Genomic DNA, 25783 nt, shown 5'->3' with positions numbered 1-25783 from the left:
TACTGAGCCACCCGCGTGTCCCCACCATCATCTGAACCACTTTTACATGTACGATGCACTGGTGTTCAACACATTTATAACGTTGTGCGGCTCTCACCAGCACAGATCTTCAGGACTGACTCCCCGCTCCTGCCTCCCCATGCCCCGATAACCCCCACTCCCTTCCTGTCTCTATGTATTAGACCATCCCGGGGACCTCCGATCAGTGGAATCATGCAAAATACGTCTGTCTGTGTCTGGTTTATTTCTCTGAGCACAATGTTCTCAGGGTTCATCCATGCTGTTCTAGGTTTGTTTTATTATCAAAATAACCACAGCACCATCATAAACCAATACGAAATACATTTCACCCCAACCCCCAACACAGCATACTCCCGATTTCAAAGTGGATGTTCCCCAAATCTGTGCCTTGTGTATTCTGTGTCTTTCAGTGTCCCCAAGACCACATGCCCCACTCTGAGAAACACTTCCTTCCCCACTCGGGCCACCTGTGTGGCCTCCTTGCTGCTGGGCTTGAGGGTCGTTGCTGAGTGGAGGTCTGTGTGTATGTGTGTGTGTGTGTGTGTGTGTGTGTATGTGTGTGTACATACAAGCACACCACCCCTCGTCTCTCTGCTGTCCTTTGTTCTCAGCCCCTAGGGCTGTTGATTCTTGGAAATTTTCCATTTTTGTATTTTTTAAAAATTTACATTAGTCCATTTTCTTCCTTTTAAAAAGGAAGAAACAGCCATGCAGGCAAGTTAACTTCCAGACCTGTCCCAGCCAGTGAATGGAGATGCCAGACTCCAGTCCGGGGGTTGGACTCACAGACTCTCGCCTTCTCCAGCCCCATCATCCGTCTCTAACGCTCCCACACCCATGCCCCCCCTCCCGCGGAATTCAGCAGGCATCTGTCACTGGCATTAACATTGTGTTAATGTTGGGAACCCCATTGGTAGTTACATCATGTTTCATTTTCACGGGTCTACAATCCATCACGTGCAATTATGAAATTCAGAGGGCTCAGAAAACTGAAAGGTCTCTCCTAAGTTTGTAAGTCCTGGCCTGAACTGGCGTGAGGCTATGTAGAGTCAATTTAGCCTGTTTAGGTGAATATTTGTGTGTTTGTCTGTAGAGCTCTAAGTGGGTGTGGTTTTGTTGTTGCTTTCAGTCCATCGTTAGGTTTGATTAAAGAGGGGTTCCAACCCGAATGTTTATAGCAGCAATGGCAACAATAGCCAAACTATGGAAAGAACCTAGATGTCCATCAACAGATGAATGGATAAAGAAGATGTATATATACACATTGGAATACTCTGCAGCCATCAAAAGAAATGAAATCCTGCCATTTGCGGCGACGTGGATGGAACTAGAGGGTATCATGCTTAGCGAAATAAGTCAGTTGGAGAAAGACAACTGTCCTATGATCTCCCTGATATGAGGAAGTGGAGATGCAAGGTGGAGGGTTTGGGGGGAGGAAAAGACTAAATGAAACAAGATGGGATCAGGAGGGAGACAAACCATAAGAGACTCTTAATCTTACAAAACAAACTGAGGGTTGCTGGGGGGCGGTGGGTTGGGAGAGGGGGGTGGGGTTATGGACATTGAGGAGGGTATGTGCTATGGTGAGTGCTGTGAAGTGTGTAAACCTGGCGATTCACAGACCTGTACCCCTGGGGATAATAATACATTATATGTTTATAAGAAAAAAAATTTTTTTTTAATTTAGAATTTATTTATTTATTTGACAGACAGAGATCACAAGTAGGCAGAGAGGCAGGCAGAGAGAGAGAGGAGGAAGCAGGCTCCCCGCTGAGCAGAGAGCCCGATGCGGGACTCGATCCCAGGATCCTGGGATTATGACCTGAGCTGAAGGCAGTGGCTTAACCCACTGAGCCACCCAGGTGCCCCTATAAGAAAAATTTTTTAATTAAAAAAAAAAAAGGGCTTCCAGACATCCTGGAGGTCATGGTATCACATGCTGTTTAGGAACTTCTAAGAGCTGAAAAATGTTCAATCCTTCAAGAGGATTGAGCTCCAAGAGTTTCTTTTTTTTTTTTTTTTTTAAAGATTTTATTTATTTATTTGAGAGAGAAACAGTGAGAGAGAGCATGAGCGAGGAGAAGGTCAGAGGGAGAAGCAGACTCCCCATGGAGCTGGGAGCCCGATGCGAGACTCGATCCCGGGACTCCGGGATCATGACCTGAGCCGAAGGCAGTTGTCCAACCAACTGAGCCACCCAGGCGTCCCAAGCTCCAAGAGTTTCTAATAAGGAATTGGGACCTAGATATGTATCATAGGATTATAGTTATATAAAGTCTATAAAAATAAAAAGCCTAGACCTGGTTTTATGTGCTCCCGTTGCGTGGGGTCTGTGCCGGGGACCTCCGGTCAGTGGTGTTATACTTGAAAATAGGGTCAGGATAACAGGTCCACAAATTACAGAATTTAGAGAAGCCTCCTCCCCACCAAAGTTAGTAGAATATCCCTCTTTGTTTAACCTGAGCATTGGGGAGTCCATTTCTGAATTGAGAGATGCTGGTCTCTGACTTTCTGGGTGATGTTTCTAGGCTTTCGGCGAAAGGCACAGACTCTCCTCGGTTTCCGGGCTGAGAATTATCCACATCCACAGGCTGAAGCAGCAGAGGAGATAAGCAGCGCCCTGGGAGAGAGGCGGAGAGAGACCAAGAGGAAGGGCCCCACAGCTTGGCAGCTGGTCGGTGGGGGTCCCCATCCAGGGCCCCTCCCTGGCAGCTGGCGGGGACAGCAGCCACAGAGCAGGAGATGCTGAGCCAGATGCGCAGGGTCTGCAATAAAGGCACGAGGCCTTGCCCTCTGTCACTCTCGATCATTGACGGGGGCCCCCAGGCCACCCGCACTCAGCTACTCTGGGGGCCGGGGCCCCCACCCTGAGCTGAGAGGGACCCTCTAGGCTGGTCCCATACACCACACTGAGCTTTGTGGGGGCCTGAGCCCCAAATCCTTCTCCCTCTCAGGAAGCAGAGGGGAGAGAGGGGGCGCTCCTCATACCTGCCCCCCAATGTCTTCAGGAGCCCATGCAGTTAATTTCCGCAAAGGGTAATGTAGCCCGATCCCTACAGTGTATGTGCATGTGTGTGCATGTACGTGTGTATGTGTGTGTGTGTGTGTGTGTGTGTGTGTGTGTTCCTGGGTGGAAGGAAAGGGATGAGCTCTCAGGGTGGAGCTGCTGGGCGGGAGGCAATCAGGACAGGTTTTCTGGAAAGCCCCCTTCTTGCATCTGTGTACCTGCTGTCTGGACTCTGACCCCCCCCCCATCTCCAGTTTCCTCACCTGGGCTCCCCCTCCCTCCTGATGCCCTGTCCCAGGATCTGGATTGAGAATGGGGCAGATAAGGTGGGTCCATGTCAGGCCTGATGGCACTGAAGGACATCCCAGGACCTGTTCTTTCTGGACAGCCCTCATGTCTGCAGGAAGGGTCGGCGGGGGGGGTTCTAATTCTGTCCCAGCTTTGAGGATAAACCTCCCCTCCAAAGGCCAGCTAGCGTATCTTACGACAGCCTCGTCAGACATACTGAGCATTGGACTTCTCACTCTGGCGGTCTTGCGTGGTGTTGCAAGGTCCTGACTTGCATATGGCGGCGAGAGAGGCAGGGGAAGAGATTAGTGTGGGAGCTGGAAGCACAGCGTCAAGTGCAGGGGCAGACTGGGCAGGAGACTTCAGCACCCCCCACCTTCCCCCAACTTTGACTCTATCAAGGGAAATGGATGTATGTGTGGGGGGTGAGGAAAAGGTAGAGAGAAAAATGGAGAAATCCTCAAATGGGAAGTGTTCTTTTTTTTTTTTTTTTTAAGATTTTATTCATTTATTTGACAGAGAGCACAAGTAGGCAGAGAAGCAGGCAGAGAGAGAGGGAGAAGCGGGCTCCCTGCTGAGCAGAGAGCCTGATGTGGGGCTCTATCTCAGGACCTTGGGATCATGACCTGAGCTGAAGGCAGAGGCTTAACCCACTGAGCCACCCAGGCGCCCCTTTGCCCACCAGTTTTGATGAACCATTATGTGCTGGGCCCTGAACTCACCATGTCCCTCTCGGGGAGCGGAACTGAGGCTTGGAGACGGGGACTACTTGCCCAAGCCAGTAACCGTTGGAGCCTTGCTAGGGGGTCCAAGCACTGTGTGTGGGCTCTGCCTCCCCACACTCAGGGTCTCCTTTGCAGCCAGGGTGGGGAGAAGCAATCACGGGCTTGGGTGTCTGAGAAGGGCTCACTGAGGAAAATCACGAAGAGGCCAGGAAGGAAGGTGGTGTCTCAGCTACTCAGCCCAGAGCTGGAGAAGCGGCTTCCTCCTCCTTTACAGGGACCTTTGACCAAGCTCAGAAAATTCCTGGCTGATGGGGGCAGGGAGTGGGGCTTCTTGAATGGAAGAAACTGTTTTCCTCTTCTAGACAGGCTTTGGGTAATTCCATTACTTTTCTCTGCCAAGCTTATCTTTGCCTAAGAATTCACACCACTCCCCAGGGGCCCCCTGCTTACACAGCTGCTCCCGCTTCTCTCTTCATTGATGGGTAAGAAATGGGACAGATTAAAATGTTTATGGTTTAATAAGCGTTTGTCTGAATATCAGGGACAGCCTAAAGAAATGACTTACAGGAGCTGGGGGCTCTGAACAAGTGTTGGGCCTCTTACTCGTGACTTATCTCTGTCCCCAGTGGAGGCCTCGGGGGAAGAAATGACCAGGGGCCCGGGTAAGCAAAGGCCTGAAGGTTTAAGAGGGTAAGGGAAAGGGACCCGCCTTGTGAACTTCCCACCTCCCATGTGGCCCAGGGCCAATGCTATTTTCAATTTCAAAAAAAATTGAAAGGTAGGTGATTTTCAATTTCAAAAGAGGGGTGGCAGGCAAGAAATGCCTTTGTTGAGAAATAGGACAACTGGGAAAGGAAATTAAATTTATCACATTTCTTGAGCCCCTATCTTGATCTTCCCTAGCACCCTGGGCACAGGTGACGGGGAGGCAAGATTTATCTTCCGCCGACAGCTGAGTAGAGACTTGGATTCCCACAGGGCATGGCACCATGAAAAACCACTGCAGACAGGGACAGAGACTGAGGGAGCCAGCTGGGCACCAGCTTTGCCTGCCATGGTGCGGGGAAGACTTCTAGAAGAGCTGACGTTTGGCCAGGGTCTTGAAAGGTGAGTAGGAGTCTGCAAGGGAGAACGGGCTTCCAGAGTGCGTTCTCCGCAGTGGGGAAAGCTGGCTAGGAGAGTAGGATGCAGCAGTGCATGCGTGGAGAAACTCAGCCGTGCCTGAAATCCAGGCTGACCTTGGAGATACTGCAGGTGTGGCTCCAAACCGCCACAATAAAGTGAATATTGAGATAAAGTGAGTCGAATTTTTGGTTCCTCGCTGCATATAAAACTTATGTTTACACTATACTGTAGTCTATTAAGTGTGCGATAGCATGACTAAAAAACCAATTTTTTTTTTTTGGGTAAACTGTATGCCCAGGATGGGGCTCAAACTCACAACCTCTGAGATCAATGCTGAACCCTCTAAGCCAGCCAGGTGCCCCTAAAAAACCAGTTTTTCGAATTAAAAAAAAAGTACCTTATTGCTGAAAAATGCTAACCCTTATCTGAGCTTTCAGGACATCATAATCACTATCACCATGAAAAATTTTGAAATATTGCAAGAATTACCAATATACAACACAGAGACACGAAGCGAACAAACGCTGTTGGAGGAATGGATGCCCACAGACTTGCTCCAGGCGGGGTCGCCACAAACCTTCAGTGTGTAAAAAAGAAAATGCGATTTATCTGCAAAGCGGAATAAAGCAAATGGCAAAAAAAAGCCCCTAAGTCCCAAAACAAAGAACCCCAGGAAGGCAGAATAGAGTGAGGTCTGCCCGCACGGAATCCGAGGTTGGAGGAGGAGCAGAGGGCAGGACGCGGAGGTGTGTTGTGAGGCAGACGGGCGTGGAGGGGGTCGATCCAGAGGTGGGGGGCTTAGCACAGAGGTTACGGGCCGGGTGGGCGACTGCTGCCCGCCCAAGAGCAGAAACAGTGGAGGGCAAGCCAAGCCCTGGCACCACCCAAGGGGATGCGGCACCGGTTCCTGGGGGGGCCCCTCAGCCGGGACTGGGGATGCGCGTCTGCAGGGCCGGGCGGGGGGAGATGGGGCGGGGAGGCGGCCAGCCCGCGGCAGGGAAAGTCCAGCCTCCGCAGGCGTTCCTTGCCGTCGGGCCAACCTCCCATTCCCGGGGCGGCACGGACGGAGCGGCACTGCGGGCCCTGCGCGCTCCGAGACAGGTACGAGAGCGGAGGGACAGGGACCCGGCGGCAGGGGCGGCTCGGTCCGGGCTGCTGCTGCAGGAACGCTCCGCGCCCGGCCTGCGGGCAGAGCCGCGTCGGAGGAAGGGACGCCCCCCCCCCCAGGAGACCCCGCCTCCGGCTGTCGCCCGGGTCACCGCACCGCCACGCACGGCGCGCCCTCGGGCGGGGCTGGGCGGTCACCGGCCGGCAGGAGAGCCGGGGAGCCCCGGGGGCTCGTGCTGGGCAGCGGGGCGCGACCCCGGGCCCCGGGCCCCGCGCCCACGCCGCCCGCCCCCTCGGCCGTTGCGTCCGCGGGACGCCGTTCCCGCGCCGCCCAGGCACCGGGCTCGCAGGCCGAGCGCGCCCCTCCGCGAGGTGCCGCCAGGGCCAGCACGTGCCGGGTGGCCCCGGCGCCTCGCGTGGGAAGCGCACCTTCCGCCTTCGGGGGCTGCACCGGCCGCGTTCCCGGGCGGGGGGCGGGGAGCGGGTGGGCCGGACCCCGAGCGAGGAGCGCGGGTCGCGGGCGCCTCCTCGCGGCTGAAGCCCGGAAGGTTCCTGAGTAGGGGGCGGCCGGGGAAGGGCGTCGCGCGGGCCTCGGGCGGCCGGGTGTCCGCGGGGAGCGGTGGGGGGCCGCGCAGGGACCCCGGGCGCGGGTCCTGGGCTGACCTCCCCGCGAGGAGGCGCAGACCCTCCCGGCCGCGGAGCCCTGGTCAGGCCGCGCCGTGTTCCTCGGGGACACAACGTGACAGGAGCCCACCCTGCGGGCCGGGGAGTGGGGGCGCAGCGGCCGGGCCCTCAGGGAGCCGTGGGAGCCCCCGGGAGTAGTCCGATGTCCGAGCCGCAGGGCTGGCCCTCGTGTCGCACGAGGTCTTTTTTCTGTTTTTCTCCCAAGCGAATTGAAATAACCTTCTGGCTTTCGCGACCTTGAGGTCTCGATCTGGTGCGGTTACAGCCGTGGTGGTAGAACTGGGCAGCAATCACAAGCTTCTCTTCTGTCTTAAGTCTCTCCCTTGGCTCTGCTCACCTCCCTCCCTAAAGGCGGCCTCCTCTAGAGAAGCATCCCTTGTCGTTCATCTTGTCCTAGAACAAGACACTCAGAGCCACGCGGGCCTCCCCTCCCGCGCGCTGCTCTTGCAGGAGCTGCGGGCGCAGGCGGCACCCCTGTCAACCGCCCGCTTTCGCCGCCCCCCCCCCCCCCGCTAGCCCCAGGAACCTCTGATTTGTTTGACTGTGAAAGTAATGGCTAAATGAATCACTGTTTGTGCTAAATTAACGAAGCATGTGCGTCGCTAAATGTGCCAGATTAAATTTTGCTGAACTTGGCTTAGGTATGCTGTAAAATGAAGTCATTTTATATTTAAATAATGAATAACATTGGTAGAATTACAGATCTTAAAATTTTAACATACAAGTCAACACTTGTTTAATGTTTTGTACTGAAGGAACATATTACTTATGTCATTCTCCAATAGTGACATGTACGCACATGTAGATACATACTGTGCAGACAGAACCCAGGGCACTGCACACATACACACACTCCTTGCACACTCACGCCACACTACACACATACAATAGTGACTTGTACGCACATGTAGGTACATACTGTGCAGACAGAACCCAGGGCACTGCACACATACACACACTCCTTGCACACTCACGCCACACTGCACACATACATTGTGCACACGCACATGCTACACACACTTCCTTTCACCCGTGTCCTCCAGAGTCACCCACAGCCTGCACACTCAGAAACCACAACACACACAGGAGTGCGCGCGCGCACACACACACGTTACAGAACCGGCTTGTGGAGCTTTTGTTGTGCAGAGAAATGCTGGCTTGGGCTTAAGGTAGGATACAGTTGACGTCTTTTTTTTTTTTTTAAAGATTTTATTTATTTATTTGACAGAGATCGCAAGCAGGCAGAGAGGCAGGCAGAGAGAGAGAGGAAGAAGCAGGCTCCCCGCTGAGCAGAGAGCCGATGCGGGCTGGATCCCAGGACCTTGGGATCATGACCTGAGCTGAAGGCAGAGGCTTTAACCCATGAGCCACCCAGGTGCCCACAGTTGGCGTCTTTAAAGCTTTTGAATTTTAAAGGCATCTTGGGAGAGTTTCTTTTAAAAAATATATATTAACCGGCGCATGGGTTAAGTGGCTGTCTTCGGCTCAGGTCATGATCCTGGAGTCCTGGGAGGGAGCCCCAGGCAGGACTCCCTGCTTAGCAGGTCATCTGCTCCCTCTCCCTGCCCCTCCCCCTGCTTGTGCTCAAATAAATAAAAAATTTTTAAAAATATTTTATTTGACAGCGAGAGAGAGAGAGAGACAGACAGACAGACAGAAAGAGCAGAGGGAGTCGGAGAGGGAAAGCAGGCTTCCCGCTGAGCGGGGAGCCCAGTGCGGAGGTGGATCCCAGGATCCTGCAATCATGACTTGAACCAAAAGCAGACGCTTAAGGACTGAGCCAGGGCGACTAACCCAGTCACCCCTAAATAAAATCTTCTAAAAAATAACAAATTAAAAAAAAACTTAAAAAAGCCCACAAATTGTGCTTAAAAACAACAGGTATAATGGCTTTTAAAAAAGGGAATCTCTTGCTGAATTAAAACCCCTAAGACTGATTGCTTTGATTCTCAACCTGTCCTTCAACAAGTGTTTTTACCGGCCCTCTTTCTTTCCCCTTTGAAATCCTGAAAGAAGGTACTCTTGAACATTTAGAAGCCGGTGGTAGACGGTCCTCTTCTCCCGCACCTGAGGGCCATGGCCTCCCGTCCTCTGTGGCTCTGCAGTCTCCTGTGGGCCACAGGGAGGCAGGGGCGCGCCCCTGCCCGAGACCCGCGGACCCGGCCCTGCCCCGCCCGCTCCAATCCCGCCCTCTTCCGCAGGCCGAGATGCGGCTGCTCCTGCTCGTGCCCCTGCTGCTGGCCCCGGCGCCCAGGTCCTGGGTGAGTGCCGCCCTGCTCACAGCTCCGCCTGGGCCCCCAGCTGGAGTGCAAGGCCGAGGGGGGGGAGGGGGGGGGATCTGGGTGGCGGGGCGCAGACCCTCAGCTGGGAGGACGCCCTGGGGTTTAGGACGCCACAGCTTGGAGCCCCCTCTCCCAGTCGCGACCTCCTGTGGGAAGCTGGGGTAAAGCCAAGTCCTGGGACCCCCAGCTCTTTCAAAAAGGGGTGCAACCTGAAGCTGTCTGACCAAGGGGCCCAGAGCAGCCCTCCCGGCTGGCTGCCGGGCGCAGCACTGGCAACTTCCCCCCACCGACCTCCTTCAGAAGGTGCTGGGTGCACCCTAATGCCGGGACTCCCCACTCCCGGTGTTGGCTTCCAAGGTGGAAGGAAGGGGAGGGGGCAGTGCTGGCTCCAGCCAAGGTGCAGGGCTACATGGCCCTTCCCATCATCTGCCTGGGGCCGAACTGGGCTGTCCTCAGCTTGACTCTGTTTGCTTGCGGGCCCCCCCACCCCACTAGGGATTTAGCTCTAGAGAGAGCAGGGATGGCCTAGAGAACTTTCTGAGATGATAAAAAATGTTCTGAAACTGCTGTCCTTATAGACACTTGGTTCCATGGCCACTGAGCCCAGGAATCGTGGCTATTTCAACTGAAGAATTAAGTGGTTTGATTTAGTTTGATTTTAATGAACCTAAGTAGCCACGTGGTGGGGGGGTTGTAATACCGACCCGCGTTACTCTGCAGGTGAAATGAGTCAAAGGGTACAAAATGCCCTGAGTCCTCTTAGGGGCTTTCTGCCTTAGAAACACCTGAGTGACCCCCCTCCCACCTCTTCCCGCCCACAGCATGTGAGCTGGGGGGTGGGGGGGTGCTGAGCTCTCCTCCGCAGCTCTGCAGCCTCCTGTCGCTGACTCTGGCTGGGGTGGGGGCAGAGCCCCCCCCCCCCCGCCGGGGTCCCTTCTGGGTGCCGGCAGTGGTGGGGGAGGCATAAAGTGCAGATGCAAACCCAGGCTGGTCAGGGTTGGTTTCCTCTGCCTCTGCTCCCACCCCCTCAAGCCCCCTCTCGCACCCCTGCACAGGGCAGCCCTGGGAACAGCACAGCAAGAAAGAGGGTCCCTGAGTTGCCTTGCGGTTGCGGTGCGGCGGGGTGGGGGGGGCAGGGGCTTGTTTGGGGAACAGTAGGGGCAGGTTGAGGACCTTGACCGGCCAGCGGGAGCGTGACCTGGACGAGCTCATTCTGTCCCCACACCGGCAGCTCATGGTTGGGGTAATTATGGGGAAACAAAACATGCCTGATGCGAGCTGTGCTTTCTTTCCTCAGAGAGCCCTTGTGGAGGGCATCTGGCCGGCTGGCTCGCTCCCTCCCTCCCTCCTGACCGCTGGTACCCCTCCCCGCAAACAAGTGGCTAGCTGCCTCAGGGGTGCCGGGTGCAGGAGGCCAGGGCGGTTTGTAAGGCTCTCGGCTCCTTGTGCTGAGTGTTTGGAGCACCTGGTGTTTGCTCTGGGAGAGAGAATCCGGGCTCCCAAGCGGAGATAGGGGGATGTTTTTAGGTAGGGGCCCTCTGAGTACCAACTCTTTTCCTGCAGGCTCCCAAGGTGAGACGGCAGAGTGACACCTGGGGACCCTGGGGTCCCTGGAGCTCCTGCAGCCGGACCTGCGGAGTGGGCATCAGCGTCAGGGAGCGCCCCTGTTTCTCCCAGAGGTAGGGGGGCTGCTCAGGGGTCAGGTGGGTCCCGCCACGGCACTGGCAGAACCCATGGAGCCGTGGGTTTGCTGTGGGAGCAGCGTGCCTGGAGTATTGAAATCGAGTACACTCTGATTCTGACAGTCAGCCTTGTTTCAGGGGAGCTAGAGCTGTGCCTGCTGCCCCCAGCCCCGAGTCCCTAGCTCCCAGTGCTATGTCTGGCATGTGGCAGGTGCAGTAAATTCTTGGCAAACCAACGAACAATCTTCAATTCCTAACGTGCAGAGTTCCTCCACCTTCAGTCTCTGTTGAGTATAGACGTCTCCCACTTCAAGGGAGGTTTTAAGCCCTTGCTATGTGCCCTGCGCTCCGACGCTAGTGAAGGCTGGGGCACAAGCAATGTGGGTGTGACCTTTGTTGGTGGGCTGAACTCGGTCTTCCTGAGCACCTCCTCCTGGGAAGAGGACGAGCCTCGAGCTTTTTTTTTTTTTTTTTTTTTTTTTAAAGATTTTTATTTATTTATTTGACAGAGATCACAGTAGGCAGAGAGGCAGGCAGAGAGAGAGGAGGAAGCAGGCTCCCCGCTGAGCAGAGAGCCTGATGCGTGGTTCGATCCCAGGACCCTGGAATCATGACCCGAGCCGAAGGCAGAGGCTTTAACCCACTGAGCCACCCAGGCGCCTCGAGCCTCGAGCTCTTATTCCAGGCATCATGTGCTCCCTAAACTGCAGAATGACCTTGGAGGAGGGGGGCGGGTATATATTACATTTTACTTTCTTTTTTTTTTAAGATTTTGTTTATTTATTTGACAGAGATCACAAGTAGGCAGAGAAGCAGGCAGAGAGCGAGAGGAGGAAGCAGGCTCCTGCTGAGCAGAGAGCCCGATGTGGGGCTCGATCCCAGGACCCTGAGATCATGACCTGAGCTGAAGGCAGAGGCTTTAACCCACTGAGCCACCCAGGCACCCCTACATTTTACTTTCTCTCCAAAGGTCAAAGTTGGGTCTTCTCTGGAAATTTGCTTTAAGAGGCAGGTAGCCCCAAGTTGAGGACCTCCGGGATACGCTTCTGAGACTAGTATAGACACAGGGCTCACCATGTCTGCCTGAGGGGATCTGTGTGTGCAGGTCCCCCTCCTCTGCCCCGAGAGGCCTGCAGGAGAGCCCGAGGAGGAGGAAGGGGTGTTGGTTCACGGGGTTCAAGTCTTCCTCGTGTTCTCGTCTTCAGGAGAGATGGGGGCTCCAGCTGCGTGGGCTCGGCCCGGAGCCACCGCTCTTGCCACACCGAGGTAAAGCCTGCAGGAGTGGGAACCCCAGCTTCTGGGGCCCCCTCCCCTCCTCCCCTCCCAGTTCCTGGGGCATCCTCCCGCAGGTGCAGTCTGGGCTGCGGGGAGCCCCTTGCTCCCCTTCCCACCCAAAATGACAGCGTCCTCTCCAGCAGCCCGAAGCCCCTGCAGGGGAGCACTCAGGAGGCCTGGGGGCCCACACCCCCCAGTCCCGAGCTGCTGGGGTAAAGGGAGTGGTTGGTGGCGACGAGTCACACCACCCCAGGTGCAGTGGGGTGGGCGGACCCCTGTGGAGGCCCCACACGTCCCTCCCCTGCAGAGCTGCCCGGAGGGTGCCAGGGACTTCCGGGCGGAGCAGTGCTCCCAGTTCGACAGCCAGGACTTCCAGGGAAGATGGTACAAGTGGCTGCCGTACTACGGAGGTGAGTGGACGTCCCGGCGCCCGCACCCCTGCTGCCGCGCCCAGCTGCTCCAGATCTCTTGTGCCCGCTGACTGTGCACGGCACGGTGCTTACCGCCGTATTACAGACGCTCTGTCAAACGCATTTTAGAAAACTCACAGGACCCCCAGCCGGTGCTCATCGCAACACAACGGGGTCGGGGCCGGTGTCATTTTGAGTCTTCTCCATCCTATACATTTTCAAACAAGGCCACTAGGCCGTGTCTGTGCCACTTGGAGCCCTGCTCTCTCTGGCCTGCTCCGGAGGCGTTCCTCATTCCCCGTGCTGCAGGCCATGGGGAATTAGGGTGCCGGTCAGGGCAGGCCAGGTGGGGGCCAACTGAAGGTCAGGGCTGCAGGGGGCTTGGTACGGCAAGAGCCCATTTACTCAGGATCCCTGGGGCGCACGGGCTTGCTCTGCGTGGCTTTGAGGAGGGTGGTTAATTTTTAGAGCAATATAGTTAAGAAAAAAAACCCGTGTATGTGACTAAAGCATTTAAGATGTGTCAGAAGATCCCTTGGGCTCCTCCTTCTGAGTATTACTGGTCACGGCTCATTGCCACCGACTCCTGAGGAGTATGACATCTGGCTGCGTGACCATTTATATTCTGTGTGTGCTGCTGCACAGGGAGCGGGGTCTTGGCTGGAGGGGTGGCCTTAGGGGAGTCTGCGGCATTCACTGCTCCTCAGTGTATGGATACATTTGAATACATAAAAAAAATTTATGTATTTGACAGACAGATCACAAGTAGGCAGAGAGGCAGGCAGAGAGAGGAGGAAGCAGGCTCCCTGCTGAGCAGAGAGCCCAATGCAGGGCTCGATCCCAAGACCCTGAGACCATGACCTGAGCTGAAGGCAGAGGCTTAACCCACTGAGCCACCCAGGCACTGCCATCCATGTTTCATAAAAGATTTATTTACTTGAGAGGGAGCGATCATGCAAGAAGAGGGAGGGAGAGAGAATTCTAAGCAGACGCTCTGCCCCGTGTGGAGCCCTCCTCGGGGCTCGACCCCACAACCTGAGATCATCATCTGAGCTGAAATCGAGTCAGATGCTCAACCGACTACACCCCCCAGGTGCCCTAAATACACCCATGTAGAAAAACCAGAACACAGAAGAAAGGGTCACGGAGGGATGCCTTCTCTGTGGTGCAGGTGACTGCATTCCTACTAGGACTTTTGGCTGTTTAAACAATGTGTATATAATATTTAGGTGGCTATAAAAATGAAAACTCCTAAGTGACCTTGACCCCACGCCTCTCCTTGGATTTGCCCTCACATTCCATCTAGCCCTTTTCACATTTTTGTCTCTATAAACACATACATATTTGTAATTATTATGTAGCCCCATTCTGCATTGTGTGGGAGAAGCGTCTCCCCACGTAACCGTATGGTCCAGTACGTTACAGCACAGCCCACATGCCTTCTGGTCTATTAGTAACTGACTTTGAGGAGCGGATTGTTAACACATGGGCTGATTATAAGGCTGCGACAGACCTCTCCAAGGGGCTCGCTTTTTCCCTATCCTGGGATTTTTCTTCCACTTGATCCCCAGGGAGGCTGCGGTTTTGTGAACGTTGTTTCCAGCGGGGGCGGGGTGGAGTGGGATTCTCTCCCCCTGCGAGAGCCTAGGCAAGGGCTTTCTCTCCGCAACCCCCGACCCCACGCGTGTGCTTCTGGCCCCGCCCTCCCTTCACTATACCCAGGAGAGGACTTGCTGCTTGCTTGGGATCTCAGTTTCCCCCTCTGTCTGCCTCAGCCCCGAACAAGTGTGAGCTGAACTGCATTCCCAAGGGGGAGAACTTCTACTTCAAGCACAGGGAGGCTGTCGTGGATGGGACACCCTGTGAGCCTGGCACACGGGACGTCTGTGTGGATGGCAGCTGCCGGGTACGTGGTGCTCCCGCCCCCTCTCCCCTGCGGGCTGGCCTGGGGCGTATGGTGGGATGTCTCCCTGCCCTGCACCAGAGGCTCTCAGGAGCTTAATGTCTTCTCACGCGCAGCTTTGAGGTGTCTTTGCATCACAGATGCCCTGTGACCTTCTCCCCTTTGCCCTTTGCGACCAAGCACCCCAACAGGAGCACCCGTCTGGGTGGCAAGTTATAGAAACCCCATGAAAACTGACAAAGGGGAAGAAAGCCCTCCAGGGCTGGTCTGGCTGGCTGCAGGGGCTGGAAATGTCTCCTCGCCTCTGGGCTTTTCTCTCCTCTGGGTCCACGCTGGGATCCTGGGAGGTATGCAGAGGGCCAGCAGCAGCTCCCAGCTCTGGCTGGAAAGGGCACCCACTTCTCAGGGGCCCCAGCGACCCAGAGTTGCCCCGGATTTGTCTGGGCTGGGGGAGCCCTGTGAATGACGTACTTGGAGCATGGCGTGGAACCCACTGACTTGCCCCACATTCACTGTTGGGGAGTTTGTGCAACCTGGGAGGGGGAGGGCCCCAAGCGAAAATGTACTGTTGCCAGAGAAGGGGAGACGGGTGCTGAGCCGGAGGAAGGGGTCAACTGTCAGCCACAGGCCAGATCACTCGGCCTTAGTGGGCGATGAATAACTACTGCCCCCCCTGATCTGAGCAGTGATTTGGGTTCAAATCCTCATGTGTCCGTGACCTCTGGGGTCTTTCTTCTCCTCTTCATTCATCTCTGCCTGGTAGGTCGTGGGCTGCGACTACAACCTCGACTCCGCAAAGGAGGAGGACAAGTGTCTGCGGTGTGGGGGTGACGGCAGGACCTGCTACCCCGTCACAGGCACCTTTGATGCCAATGACCTCAGCAGAGGTGAGGGTTGTCGGGGGCGGGGGCCCACAGGCAGTTGAGGGGAGGGTCTGTCGCCTGTCCCTTCCTTGCCTGACTTCCGCTCCAGCTGAGTCACCCTGGTGGCCCTGCAGGCGTCTGATCTGGCCCTCAGGTCAGGCCTTAGGGTGGAGGTCCAAGCCTCTCACTGGAGCCTGTGGGCTTGGGCTGCTAAGGATCTCTGCCTCCTGACCCAGTGCAGGCTCCCACGGCCAACGGCTGGGTACCCCTCCTCACCCCTTCTCCCTGGCCCTCAGCTGTCCCCTCCCCCTTCCCAGTCAGGCCTGCCACTGTCCCTGACCCTGGCCGTGCTGCCAGGGGCGTGGGTGGTCCCAGAGTGTGTCTCTGCCCCCGCAGGCTACAACCAGATGCTCATCATTCCCGCGGGGGCCACCAGCATCCGTGTGGAGGAGGTGGCGGCCAGCAGGAATTTCCTGGGTGAGTGCGGGCTGGGGTGAGTCTGGGCGGTGGCCGTGCGGCGGGTCCCTCCGCGGCAGCTGACCTGGGGCTCACGCGTGCGCAGCGGTGAAGAGCGTGCGGGGAGAATACTACCTCAACGGGCACTGGACCATCGGGGACGCCTGGGCCCTGCCCGCAGCCAGCACCGTCCTGCACTACGAGCGCGGGGCCGAGGGGGACCTGGCCCCTGAGCGGCTCTATGCTCGCGGCCCCACCTCCGAGCCCCTGGTCATCGAGGTGAGGGGCTGGCGGGCGGCAGGGGCACTCGGGGAGGCCAGGCCGAGGGGGGCGGGTCCCGGGGGTGGGCGGGCCTGCCTCAGCGAGGACCCTCCCGCACAGCTCCTCAGCCAGGAGACCAACCCCGGTGTGCGCTATGAGTACCACCTGCCCCTGGGCAGCTCCCTGTCTGGCTTCCGCTGGAGCCACGGCTCATGGAGTGACTGCAGTGCCGAGTGCGGGGGAGGTGAGCCGTCTGCATGTCCTAGGAGCCACGTGGGGGCACCCAGGGCTCAGGGAATCCACAAAGGGTCCCCCCCTACCCACCCTCCAAGCTCAGAGAACCAGAGAAGGCTTCCCGGAGGTGGTGGCATCTCAGAGGACACTGTATTCCCTGGGCAGCAGAGGCTCAGCCCTGAATGGGTGACCAGGGGTTAGAGCAGGGCACCAGCACCTGCACATAACACCTCTCAAGCCTCAGTTTCCTCCTCTGTAAATTGGGGATAATGATGGCATTTATCCCAGGAGGTCATCTGAGGCTTGATCAAGATGACGCTTGGAATGCATGCAGAACGGTGCCCAGCCCAGAGTTCGCCTTTGGTGACTGTTGACTGATCACCTGCCCGTGATGGCCGGGCCTCTGCAGGTCACCAGTCCCGCCCGGTGTTCTGCACCACTGACAACGAGGTCTACCCTGACCGCATGTGCCAGCATCAGCTGCGGCCGGCTGACCGCCGCCCCTGCAGCACTCACCCCTGCCCACAGACCAAGCGGTGAGGCCCTTGCCAGTGCCCCCACGGTGGGGCCCAAGCACTTGGGTGGGAAGGCACTGGGGTCTCTAGGCAACTCCAGGTGTTGAGCAAACAGGTGGGTTGTCCCTACAGCTGGGGCAGAGTGGAGAGGAGGCAGCTGTCACTGCGGGAAGCAGCGGGGGTGTGTGTGTGTGTGTGTGTGTGTGTGTGTGTGTGTGCGCGCGCATGAGCGTGAGATCCGGGGCTATTCTGTCCACCCGTGTGTGCCCACACAGGGCCCAGAGCGTCCAGGCTGGTGGTGGGCAAGCGGGGGGAAGGTACTGGAAGCCCTGTCCGAGCCGGCAGGGGACTTGGCTCGACAGATACCAGGAAGTGGGCCAGGGGGCCTGTGGGCATCAGCAATGCCTTTGTTCATGCACGAAGGACCTCTTACCTGCACCGGCCCAGAGCGTGGCACCTTGCTGGGGCCCAGCGTGCACGCAGGAACAGGTAATCTGTAGGCCGCAGGTTCCCTGCTGGGCTGGCGCAGTCCTTCTGCCCTCATGGCTTCGGTGGCAGCTGGCCTTGCAGGATGGTGGTGGGCTTGGCTTCGCACGGTGCTGCTGGGGCTGCCCTTTCCTCCCGTGCCCCAGGGCCGCTCTAGGAGATGCTCCCAACAAAGGCAGACACAGAGGCAATGGAGTCTGGCTGGGGATGACAGGGACCCTGGTGAGGAGGACAGGAAAGCTAAGAGGGGAGCAGCCAGGCTCTGTGTTGTTAGGGACCAGAGCTCGGTGGCGAGAGATGGCAGGCAGAGCGGGCGCTTGGCCTTTTATGCAGAACTTTCTACCCCCACACCTGTGCAGGCCCAGATGTTAGCATGGGCCAGGCTTGGGGGATCCCCAGCGCACTCCTGTGTGTGACAGCCAGGGCTCCCTTGGGCCTGGACTCCAGCCCCTGCCGCTGGGCCAGCCTCACCAGATTCCTCTCCCCGCAGCTGGAAGACGGGGCCCTGGTCGCCCTGCTCGGCCTCCTGTGGCGGCGGCTCCCAGTCCCGCTCTGTCTACTGCGTCTCATCCGATGGGGCAGGCAGCCAGGAGGCCACCGGGGAGGCGGAGTGTGCAGGCCAGCCTGGGAAGCCCCCTGCCACCCGGGCCTGCAACCTGCAGCGCTGCGCAGCCTGGAGAGCGGAGCCCTGGGGGGAGGTGAGCCTCTGCCCGGCGGGGTAGGGACCGAATCGGGCCCCGGGTCTATGGGCTGGGGCCGCAGCAGAGCTGGGCAGGGAGGCTTGGCCTCCGCTAGGGAGGTAGATCCTGGGAGGTAAAGTGACCTGCTAGATGGTCTTGGAAGCTGTTGCCAGGGTTGGGACTAGGAGCAGGTGTTTGGACTCTCCCTCCTTCTCCAGGATCCCGGGCGGGGTGGGACAGACTTTGTCTTGCCATGAAGAAGCAGCCGGGCACCTTGCTGGGGGCGGGGGGCCGAGGAGGAGCTGGCACTGACTGGTGCTGCTGGTCTCTGCTTCCAGCACCCACACATGTTCACGTCTCGAGCAGGGGAATGTGGACAGTGTCCCTCAGCTTGGTGACAGCGGCCGTGGTGTAGGCTGTGTGACCTCAGAAGAGGGGTTCAGCTTCTCTGAGCCTAGGAGCTGGATGTGGGCCGGGGGTGGGTGGGTGGGGGTCCTGCTGTCTGACCTGACATGGCCCCTCTGCGCGGGGGAGGACAAGCAAGCTCCCGCCGACAGCCTGGTCCTTGCAGTGCTCTGTCAGCTGTGGTGCCGGGGTCCGGAGGCGGAGCGTCACCTGCCGCAGTGATGAGGGGTCTCTGCTCCACGCCGCAGCATGCCCCGCGGAGGACCGTCCCCCCATCACGGAGCCCTGTGTGCGTGAAGACTGTCCCCCAACGCATGACCAGGCCTGGCGTGTAGGCGCCTGGGGTCTGGTGAGTGCTTGCCTCTTCCCCCGCCTCCTCCCTGCCACCCAGGCCTGGTCCCTTGGGTCTCTGACAGGCCGCTGGACACGTGACCTTCCCTGGGTCTGGCCTGCCTCCCAGGCATTTTCCCCCTCCCTCTTTTCCTTGTGGGGACCCCCAACCCCAGGGTCTTGCTCCTTTTCTGAGCCTGCCCTTTCTTCCCACGCCCACCCCGTGGGCCCCAGTGTTCCAAGAGCTGCGGCGCGGGGACCCGGAGACGCCAGGTCATCTGTGCCCTCGGGCCTCCCGGCCTCTGTGGGAGCCTGCAGCTGTCCAAGCCCAGGGAGGCCGAGCCCTGTAACACGCAGCCCTGCCATCTGCCTCCAGGTAAGAGCAGGGGCGCCGGCCAGGCTCCCCATGCCACGGCCATCGTGCCTGGCTTGTCTGGCCTCCTAGCTAGCGGCTCCTGGAGGGCCAGATCCTTGACTTCCTCCTTGCTATCGACACCCCCCTCGCCCCCCAGAGCTTAGCCCGAGTGGGGTATTCAGTAAACGTTCACCGAATGACTGAGTGAGTGAGTACGCCCCGCTGCTATCCGTGTCTTCCCCTTCTCCTCACCCCCATCCCCGCTGGCAGGAAGATGCCCTAGGCCCGAGGAGCTGCAGGGGAAGGGCCCAGAGGCCAGTACTTGCTTGGTGTGAAGTTGTGCTATTGAGGAAAAACAGGATGTGGCTCAGCTTGGGGGGCGAGTGGGGATGGTGGCCTCCTGCTACCACAGGGAGGTGTGTCTGGCCCGGATGTGCTCCTGCTGGGCCCCCCCAACCCCGTGAGCCGAGCTGGTGATGCTCCAAGGGAAGCACAAGGCACGGTGGCTAAGAACCAGGGGCCTGGACTTGACAGTGAACCTAAGTTTCAATCTCTGCTCCATCACTGACCAGCAGTGTGGCCCCGCGGCAAGTGCCTCTCCTCCCTGATTGTCGGTTTGCCCATCTGTACAATGGGGTTAATAGTGCTTTTCAGGCTAGACTGAATTGTAAAATAAACTTAATGGCTATTTTTAATAAAATAGTCTAGGTTTATTGTGGAAAATTTGGAGGAATTAGGAAAGCAGCATAGAGACAAGTGAAATGGCCCCGATCCCTGCTTTAGTGGGAATATTCGTTAGCATGCTGCTGGGTCATGTGAGCAGACTTTCGTATGGGCTTTTCCCCCTTAAAGCCACTTGGTGTGTGAACATTTTCTAGCCCCGTGATTCCTCTACAGAAGTCCATGATGCTCGGGAAGTTAGAATTTAGGCTGTTTCTAGGGTTCCTGGGTGGCTCAGTTGGTGAGGCATCTGACTCTTGATCTTAGCTCGGGTCTTGATTTCAGGGTCCTGAGTTCAAGCCCAGAGTTGGGCTCTGTGCTCCGTGTGGAGCCTACTTTTAAAAAGAAAGAAAAAAAGAAAAGAATTACATTTAAGGGGCTCAGTCAGAAGAGCGTGCAACTCTTGAACTTGGGGTGGTGAGTTTGAGCCCCATGTCACATGTAGAGATTGCTTAAAAATGTTTTTTAAATTTAAATAATGTTTTATTTAACCTTAAATATTTTTAACATGTATTAGTATAAAAACTATTGAATAGGCTATTTTATATTCTTTTTTCACAAGATTAAAAAACTTCTGAATTGAATATATTTATTGTTCAGAGCATTTCTTTTTTTATTTATAATTTTTTATTTTATTTTTTAAGATTTTATTTATTTATTTGACAGAGAGAGATGACAAGCAGGCAGAGAGGCAGGCAGAGAGAGAGGAGGAAGCAGGCTCCCTGCTGAGCAGAGAGCCCGATTTGGGGCTCGATCCCAGGACCCCGGGATCATGACCCGAGCCGAAGACAGCAGCTTAACCCACTGAGCCACCCAGGCGTCCCAATTTTTTATTTTTTTAATAAACATATTTTTTATCCCCAGGGGTACAGGTCTGTGAATCGCCAGGTCTACACACTTCACAGCACTCACCATAGCACATACCCTCCCCAATGTCCATAAACCCCCGCCCCCCCCCCCCCACCGCCAGCAACTCTGTTTGTTTTGTGAGATTAAGAGTCACTTATGGTTTGTCTCCCTCCCGATCCCATCTTGTTTCATTTATTCTTTTCCTATCCCCTTAACCCCCCATGTTGCATCTCCACTTGCTCATATCAGGGAGATCATATGATAGTTGTCTTTCTCCGCTTGACTGATTTCGCTAGGCATGATACCCTCTAATTCCATCCACGTCGATGTTCAGAGCATTTCTTAATTCAGATGCAGAATTTCAGTGGCATACTTGATCTATATTTAGATTTTATAGGATGTGCAGTTGGAAAAGTAGATTCACACACCCAAGTTGTTCCCAACAACTTAGGACATCTTCCCAACAACTGAAGTATTTTCTAGTAAATGAATTGTCAGTTTTTAAGTTTAAAATTAAATTAATTCTAATGAGAATAAATGTAAAACGTGGTTTCTCAGTCACTCTGGTCATATTTCAAGTACTCAGTTGCTCTGAATGAGGTCAGCAGGGACCCCCGAACCCGCCCTCAGCCAGGATGTGGGGGTGGTGGCCGGAGTTCTGTCCAGGGGCTGGTGCTCTTAGGGCTGGGGACCTCAGGCTGGGCTGCAGATCAAATTGTCTGATAGGCCCAGGGGAGCCCCTGAAAGCTTTGTAGTTCAACAGTGACAGGGTGAAAAAGATCTTGAGGAGGACAGACAGGCACCTGCCTGAGGGCCAGACTGAAGGGGAGGCAGTTGGAGCGGGAGCCTGCTGGGGAGCAGGGCTGCAGAAATCCAAGGGCCCCCAAAAGCCATGAAAACGAAGGGTCAGGCACTCGCCCAGCAGACCCTGGTGCCCAGAGAGTGTGTGGGAAGCGGAGCAGGACTGAAAGCCCGAGAAGGTGGAAGGGAAGAGTCCCAGGAGGGGACGCTAGGAGCCTATTCCCAGGCTGCTGGGGCACGGGACTGCAGCGCTGGAGGTGGGCCGTGGGGCAGGGGGTGGGGGGACAGGGGAGGGAAGGGGCCTCCGCCTTGTCCCAGGGTTTGGCCTGGGCCGGAGAGGCAGTGAAATGAAAACAGATTTTACCGTTTATCTACTAGACTTTTCCAACCCTAAATTATTTTTAAAATATTCCCTGGGGACTGGCAAGATGTAGTCCAGAGGGGGATGGAATTTTTTAATCTATTTGAGAGAGCGCATGAGAAAACATCAGTGGGGGGTAGCGAGAGGGAGAAGCAGGCTCCCCGCTGAGCAGGGAGCCCGATGCGGGACTCGATCCCGGGACCCGGAGATCATGACCCGAGCCGAAGGCAGACATTAACCCACGGAGCCACCCAGGCGCCCCTTCACTTCTTTTACCTGACTTTCCTCCGTTATGTAGCAGTGTGCTCGCTGTGGAAAATTTGACACGCGTTAACAAACGGAAGGAAGGGACGCCCCTGCCACCCGCTGCCTTCCCCATTCCCCGCCCCCCACCGGTGCGGAACAATGAGCGTTTTGGGGCATGGCCTGTTATACATCATTATAAAAATTCCTGTCGTCCGTATTTAGTTTTTTGCGTTTTTTTCTCCATTTTATGATGAATCTATTTAGTAACTTTGAAGTGGTTAAATACCATAGACCATAAAATTCACCTGTTCTAATGGTAACTCATGATATTTAGTAAGCTTACCAAGTTGGACAATAAGATGGCGAAAAAAAATTTTTTTTCCACATTTCTGAGCAGCCCCTAATCTGATTCCCCAAACTGGGAAGACAGGCCTGTTCGTTTGTGTGAACTGCACTGGAATTAAACAGAGTGTCACATTAATGGCAGATGACATTATAGTGACTCAGCGATGCTATGCTCAGCGCTCATCATGACAAGCGCAACTTAATCCCCTTCATGCATCCTCACACCCACCGCCCCTCTGGTAACCACCAGCGTGTTCTCTCTAGCTGAGAGTCTGTGAGAGTCTGGTTTTTGTTTCTGTTTTTTCTCTGTTGGGTTTGTTTCTTTTCTTTCTTTTTTTTTTTTTTTTAAAGATTTTATTTATTTATTTGACAGACAGAGATCACAAGTAGGCAGAGAGGCAGGCAGAGAGAGAGGGGGAGGCAAGCTCCCTGCTGAGCAGAGAGCCTGGTGTGGGGCTCAATCCCAGGACCCTGAGACCATGACCTGAGCCCCGGGTTTGTTTCTTATATTCCACATATGACTGAACTCATTCGGTGTTTGTCTTTGACTCAGTTTGCTTGGCATGAAACCCTCTAGATCTGTGTTGCAAATGGCAAGATTCATTCTTTTTCATGGCTGAGTAATATTCCTCTGTGGGGTGTGTGTGTGTGTGTGTGTGTGTGTGTGTGTGTGTGTGTGTGTACACACCACTTTATCTTTATCCATTCATCTATAGATAGACACTTAGGCTGCTTCCATATCTTGCCTATTGTACATAAAGCTGCTAGGGACATAGAGGTGCACATATTTTCTTGAATTAGTGTTTTCGTATTCTTCAGGTAAATAGTAGTGGAATCATGGTGTTACATGGTAATGCTACTTTTAATATTTTGAGGCAGGATAGTGAAAAATCTTGAACATACAGAACAGTTGAAGAACTGCGTAGTAAGCAACCACGTATCCACACCTAAATTCTACAATGACTGTTTTGTTATATGTGTTTTTTTTTAAAGTTAGTAGTTTTTAAAAGTTTTTATTTATTTATTTATTTGATAGAGAGAGAGAGAGAGATCACAAGTAGGCAGAGAGGCAGGCCGAGAGAGAGGGGGAAGCAGACTGCCTGCTGAGCAGAGAGCCCGATGCGGGGCTCCATCTCAGGACCCTGGGATCAAGACCTGAGCTGAAGGCAGAGGCTTTAACCCACTGAGCCACCCAGGTGCCCCTTTATTTTATTTTTATTTATTTATTTATTTTTAGATTTTATTTATTTATTTGAGAGAGAGAGACAGTGAGAGAGAGCATGAGTGAGGAGAAGGTCAGAGAGAGACGCAGACTCCCCATGGAGCTGGGAACCCGATGTGGGACTCAATCCCGGGACTCCAGGATCATGACCTGAGCCGAAGGCAGTCGTCCAACCAACTGAGCCACCCAGGCGTCCCCCCTTTATTTTATTTTTTAAAAGATTTTTAAGTAATCTCTACACCCAGCGTGGGGCTCAAACTCATGACCCCGAGATCAAGAGTCGCGTGCTTTCCTGACTGAGCCAGCCAGGCTCTCCACTTTGCCCATTTCCTTAATTAGATGGCTTGTCTTTTCATCAGTTCAATCTATACATATCATTTTTTGTTTTATGTAGTTGGGATCAAGCATAGATACGAATTTTATATCTGGCTTTTCTTTTTGCGGAATTTTCTTTTAGCTTTTTTAAATAACTAAAAACTCTTGAAACTTGGGAAGGGTGTGTTATGGACTCACAGGTCTGCTCGTTCTCACTTCCGCTGTCCCGGGGTCCCAGGCCCTGCCTGAGCAGTGGGGTGGGGGCACGTGGAGGATGAGGTGGCCACTGCTCAGGCCTGATTGCCTGCTCCCTGCAGAAGTCCCCAGCGTGGAGGACGTGCTCGCTGGCCCCAGGGATCCCCGGATGTCTTTGGGCCCTCAGGTGGCCGCCAACCCAGGTGAGCTGCTCCGTGGACGCCCCCAGCCCAGAGCCCCGGAGCTGGAGGTTGAAGATAGGGCAGGTGGTTAGAGGGGATGGAGAAGGCAGGTCAGGTGTGGACAGTGAGCAGCCAGGTGGAGACCTCATGCGTCTTTTCCTTCTTCCTTCTAGATTCCAGAGGCCAGTGGTGGCTCCCCCAGGAGCAAACCTTAGTGCCGGGTAATCCCAGCGGAGCTCAGGGCCTCCACCTGCCAGGCCTAGCTCCTTCTCTGCCACAGTCCCCGCACCAGCAGCCACCACAGTCTGGCTTGGCACCCCAGGACTGCAGACATAGCCCCTTTGGGTGCTGTCCTGATGGCCACACCGCGTCTCTTGGGCCACAGTGGCAGGGCTGCCCGGGAGCCTCATGTCAGCAGAGCAGGTAGGGATCTCTTCCTAGTTGGCTGGGGAGGCGGTTTGCAGAGCTCCGAACGGGACTCTGCAGGTGTCTCCCCGCTGCCCTGCTGTGCCTCTTGGCGACTCAGCTTCCTGTGGCTGATCTTCCTAATGGGCAGAGTGGGGGTAAAAATCTCTGCTCTCACTGCAGAAGTTGGCCTGAGCTCTGGGGAGACCCTTGGGATAGAATTCTAGCGTTCAGATCCAAACCAGTCTACCAGTCTCTCGGAGGGGTGGGGTACTGAGAGCCCAGACTTTGGAGCCAGCAGCCTGGGGCCAGGGCGGGATCCCCCGCTCAACCCCTGACCAGCCGTGTTCTGGTGATGGGGGCAAGTTCCTTAACTTCTCTGATCTTGGCTTCCTCTGCCGAGAGGCGGGGACACGACAGCCACCGGCTAGGATCCTGAGCCTGGAAGGTGCCCTGATAGGTGCTTCCTTCACCTTCCATTCCCACTGGGCCAGCGGTGCTGAAGCCAGTGGTGGGCTCCTCTGCGGTGATCTTGTAAGACCTCCCTGGGGACTTGCTCTGTGGGCAGGCTTAGCGAGTTTCCGCCTCTGTGTTTGGGGGCAAGGCTGGAGTCGAGGACCCATCAGGTATCAGGGTGACGGCTCTGCCCGCTCGGTTCCTGCCGCCTCCCAGGCAGCCGCCGGGTGGTTGGCGGACGTGGCAGAGCCTCGGCAGGCAGCATGGTCTGCCCCGTGTGTGGGGACACGCTGTCTCCCGCTCGGGTCCTTGACTGCTCAGCCCCCAGCACGGGGAGCCCCAGAGCCTGGGTCCTGGGACGCTGGCCGCTTACGGCCCTGGAGGGGTTGGGGACCATGGGTGGGTGGTGAGGAGACGACTGTGTGATACCGTCTAGGTACGGGTGCTGCCCTGATGGGGTGTCTGTGGCCGAGGGGCCCCAGCACGCGGGCTGCGCAGGGTCTTACAGCAGTGACAACACCAGGAGAAGGCCGGGGTCAAGGGCCGTGGCTTCTTCGGTAAGTGTCTGGTTCACACGAGGGGGCTGGCATCC

At 55.9% G+C, this 25783-nt stretch overlaps 1 protein-coding gene across 8 annotated transcripts in view; it reads left to right on the top strand.

The window, feature by feature from the left end:
- Positions 1-6173: 6173 nt before the first annotated feature.
- The window catches only part of PAPLN (papilin, proteoglycan like sulfated glycoprotein), a 33152-nt gene continuing 13542 nt past the window's right edge, over positions 6174-25783 (top strand). For 6 of the 8 annotated variants that reach the window (XR_004286160.1, XR_004286161.1, XM_032345015.1 and 3 more), the window contains exons 1-18: positions 6199-6267; positions 9159-9218; positions 10803-10918; positions 12127-12187; positions 12504-12606; positions 14382-14512; positions 15273-15396; positions 15769-15849; positions 15935-16107; positions 16210-16333; positions 16733-16859; positions 17262-17327; positions 17815-18022; positions 18576-18758; positions 18974-19115; positions 24271-24351; positions 24504-24753; positions 25628-25748. Coding sequence is in view for 6 of the 8 variants with exons in the window: in XM_032345015.1 (XP_032200906.1) it covers positions 9165-9218; positions 10803-10918; positions 12127-12187; positions 12504-12606; positions 14382-14512; positions 15273-15396; positions 15769-15849; positions 15935-16107; positions 16210-16333; positions 16733-16859; positions 17262-17327; positions 17815-18022; positions 18576-18758; positions 18974-19115; positions 24271-24351; positions 24504-24753; positions 25628-25748 (2145 nt within the window). In the remaining 2 variants the exon portion in view is untranslated. Of the gene's footprint in view, positions 6268-9158; positions 9219-10802; positions 10919-12126; positions 12188-12503; positions 12607-14381; positions 14513-15272; positions 15397-15768; positions 15850-15934; positions 16108-16209; positions 16334-16732; positions 16860-17261; positions 17328-17814; positions 18023-18575; positions 18759-18973; positions 19116-24270; positions 24352-24503; positions 24754-25627; positions 25749-25783 lie in introns of all 8 variants that reach the window. The other 2 variants (XM_032345016.1, XM_032345017.1) reach the window with 2 other exon arrangements.

Source organism: Mustela erminea, chromosome 5 (assembly GCF_009829155.1).
Source record: "Mustela erminea isolate mMusErm1 chromosome 5, mMusErm1.Pri, whole genome shotgun sequence".
In the NCBI taxonomy this organism is placed as follows: domain Eukaryota; kingdom Metazoa; phylum Chordata; class Mammalia; order Carnivora; family Mustelidae; genus Mustela; species Mustela erminea.
This window is presented reverse-complemented; position numbering and strand designations above follow the sequence as displayed.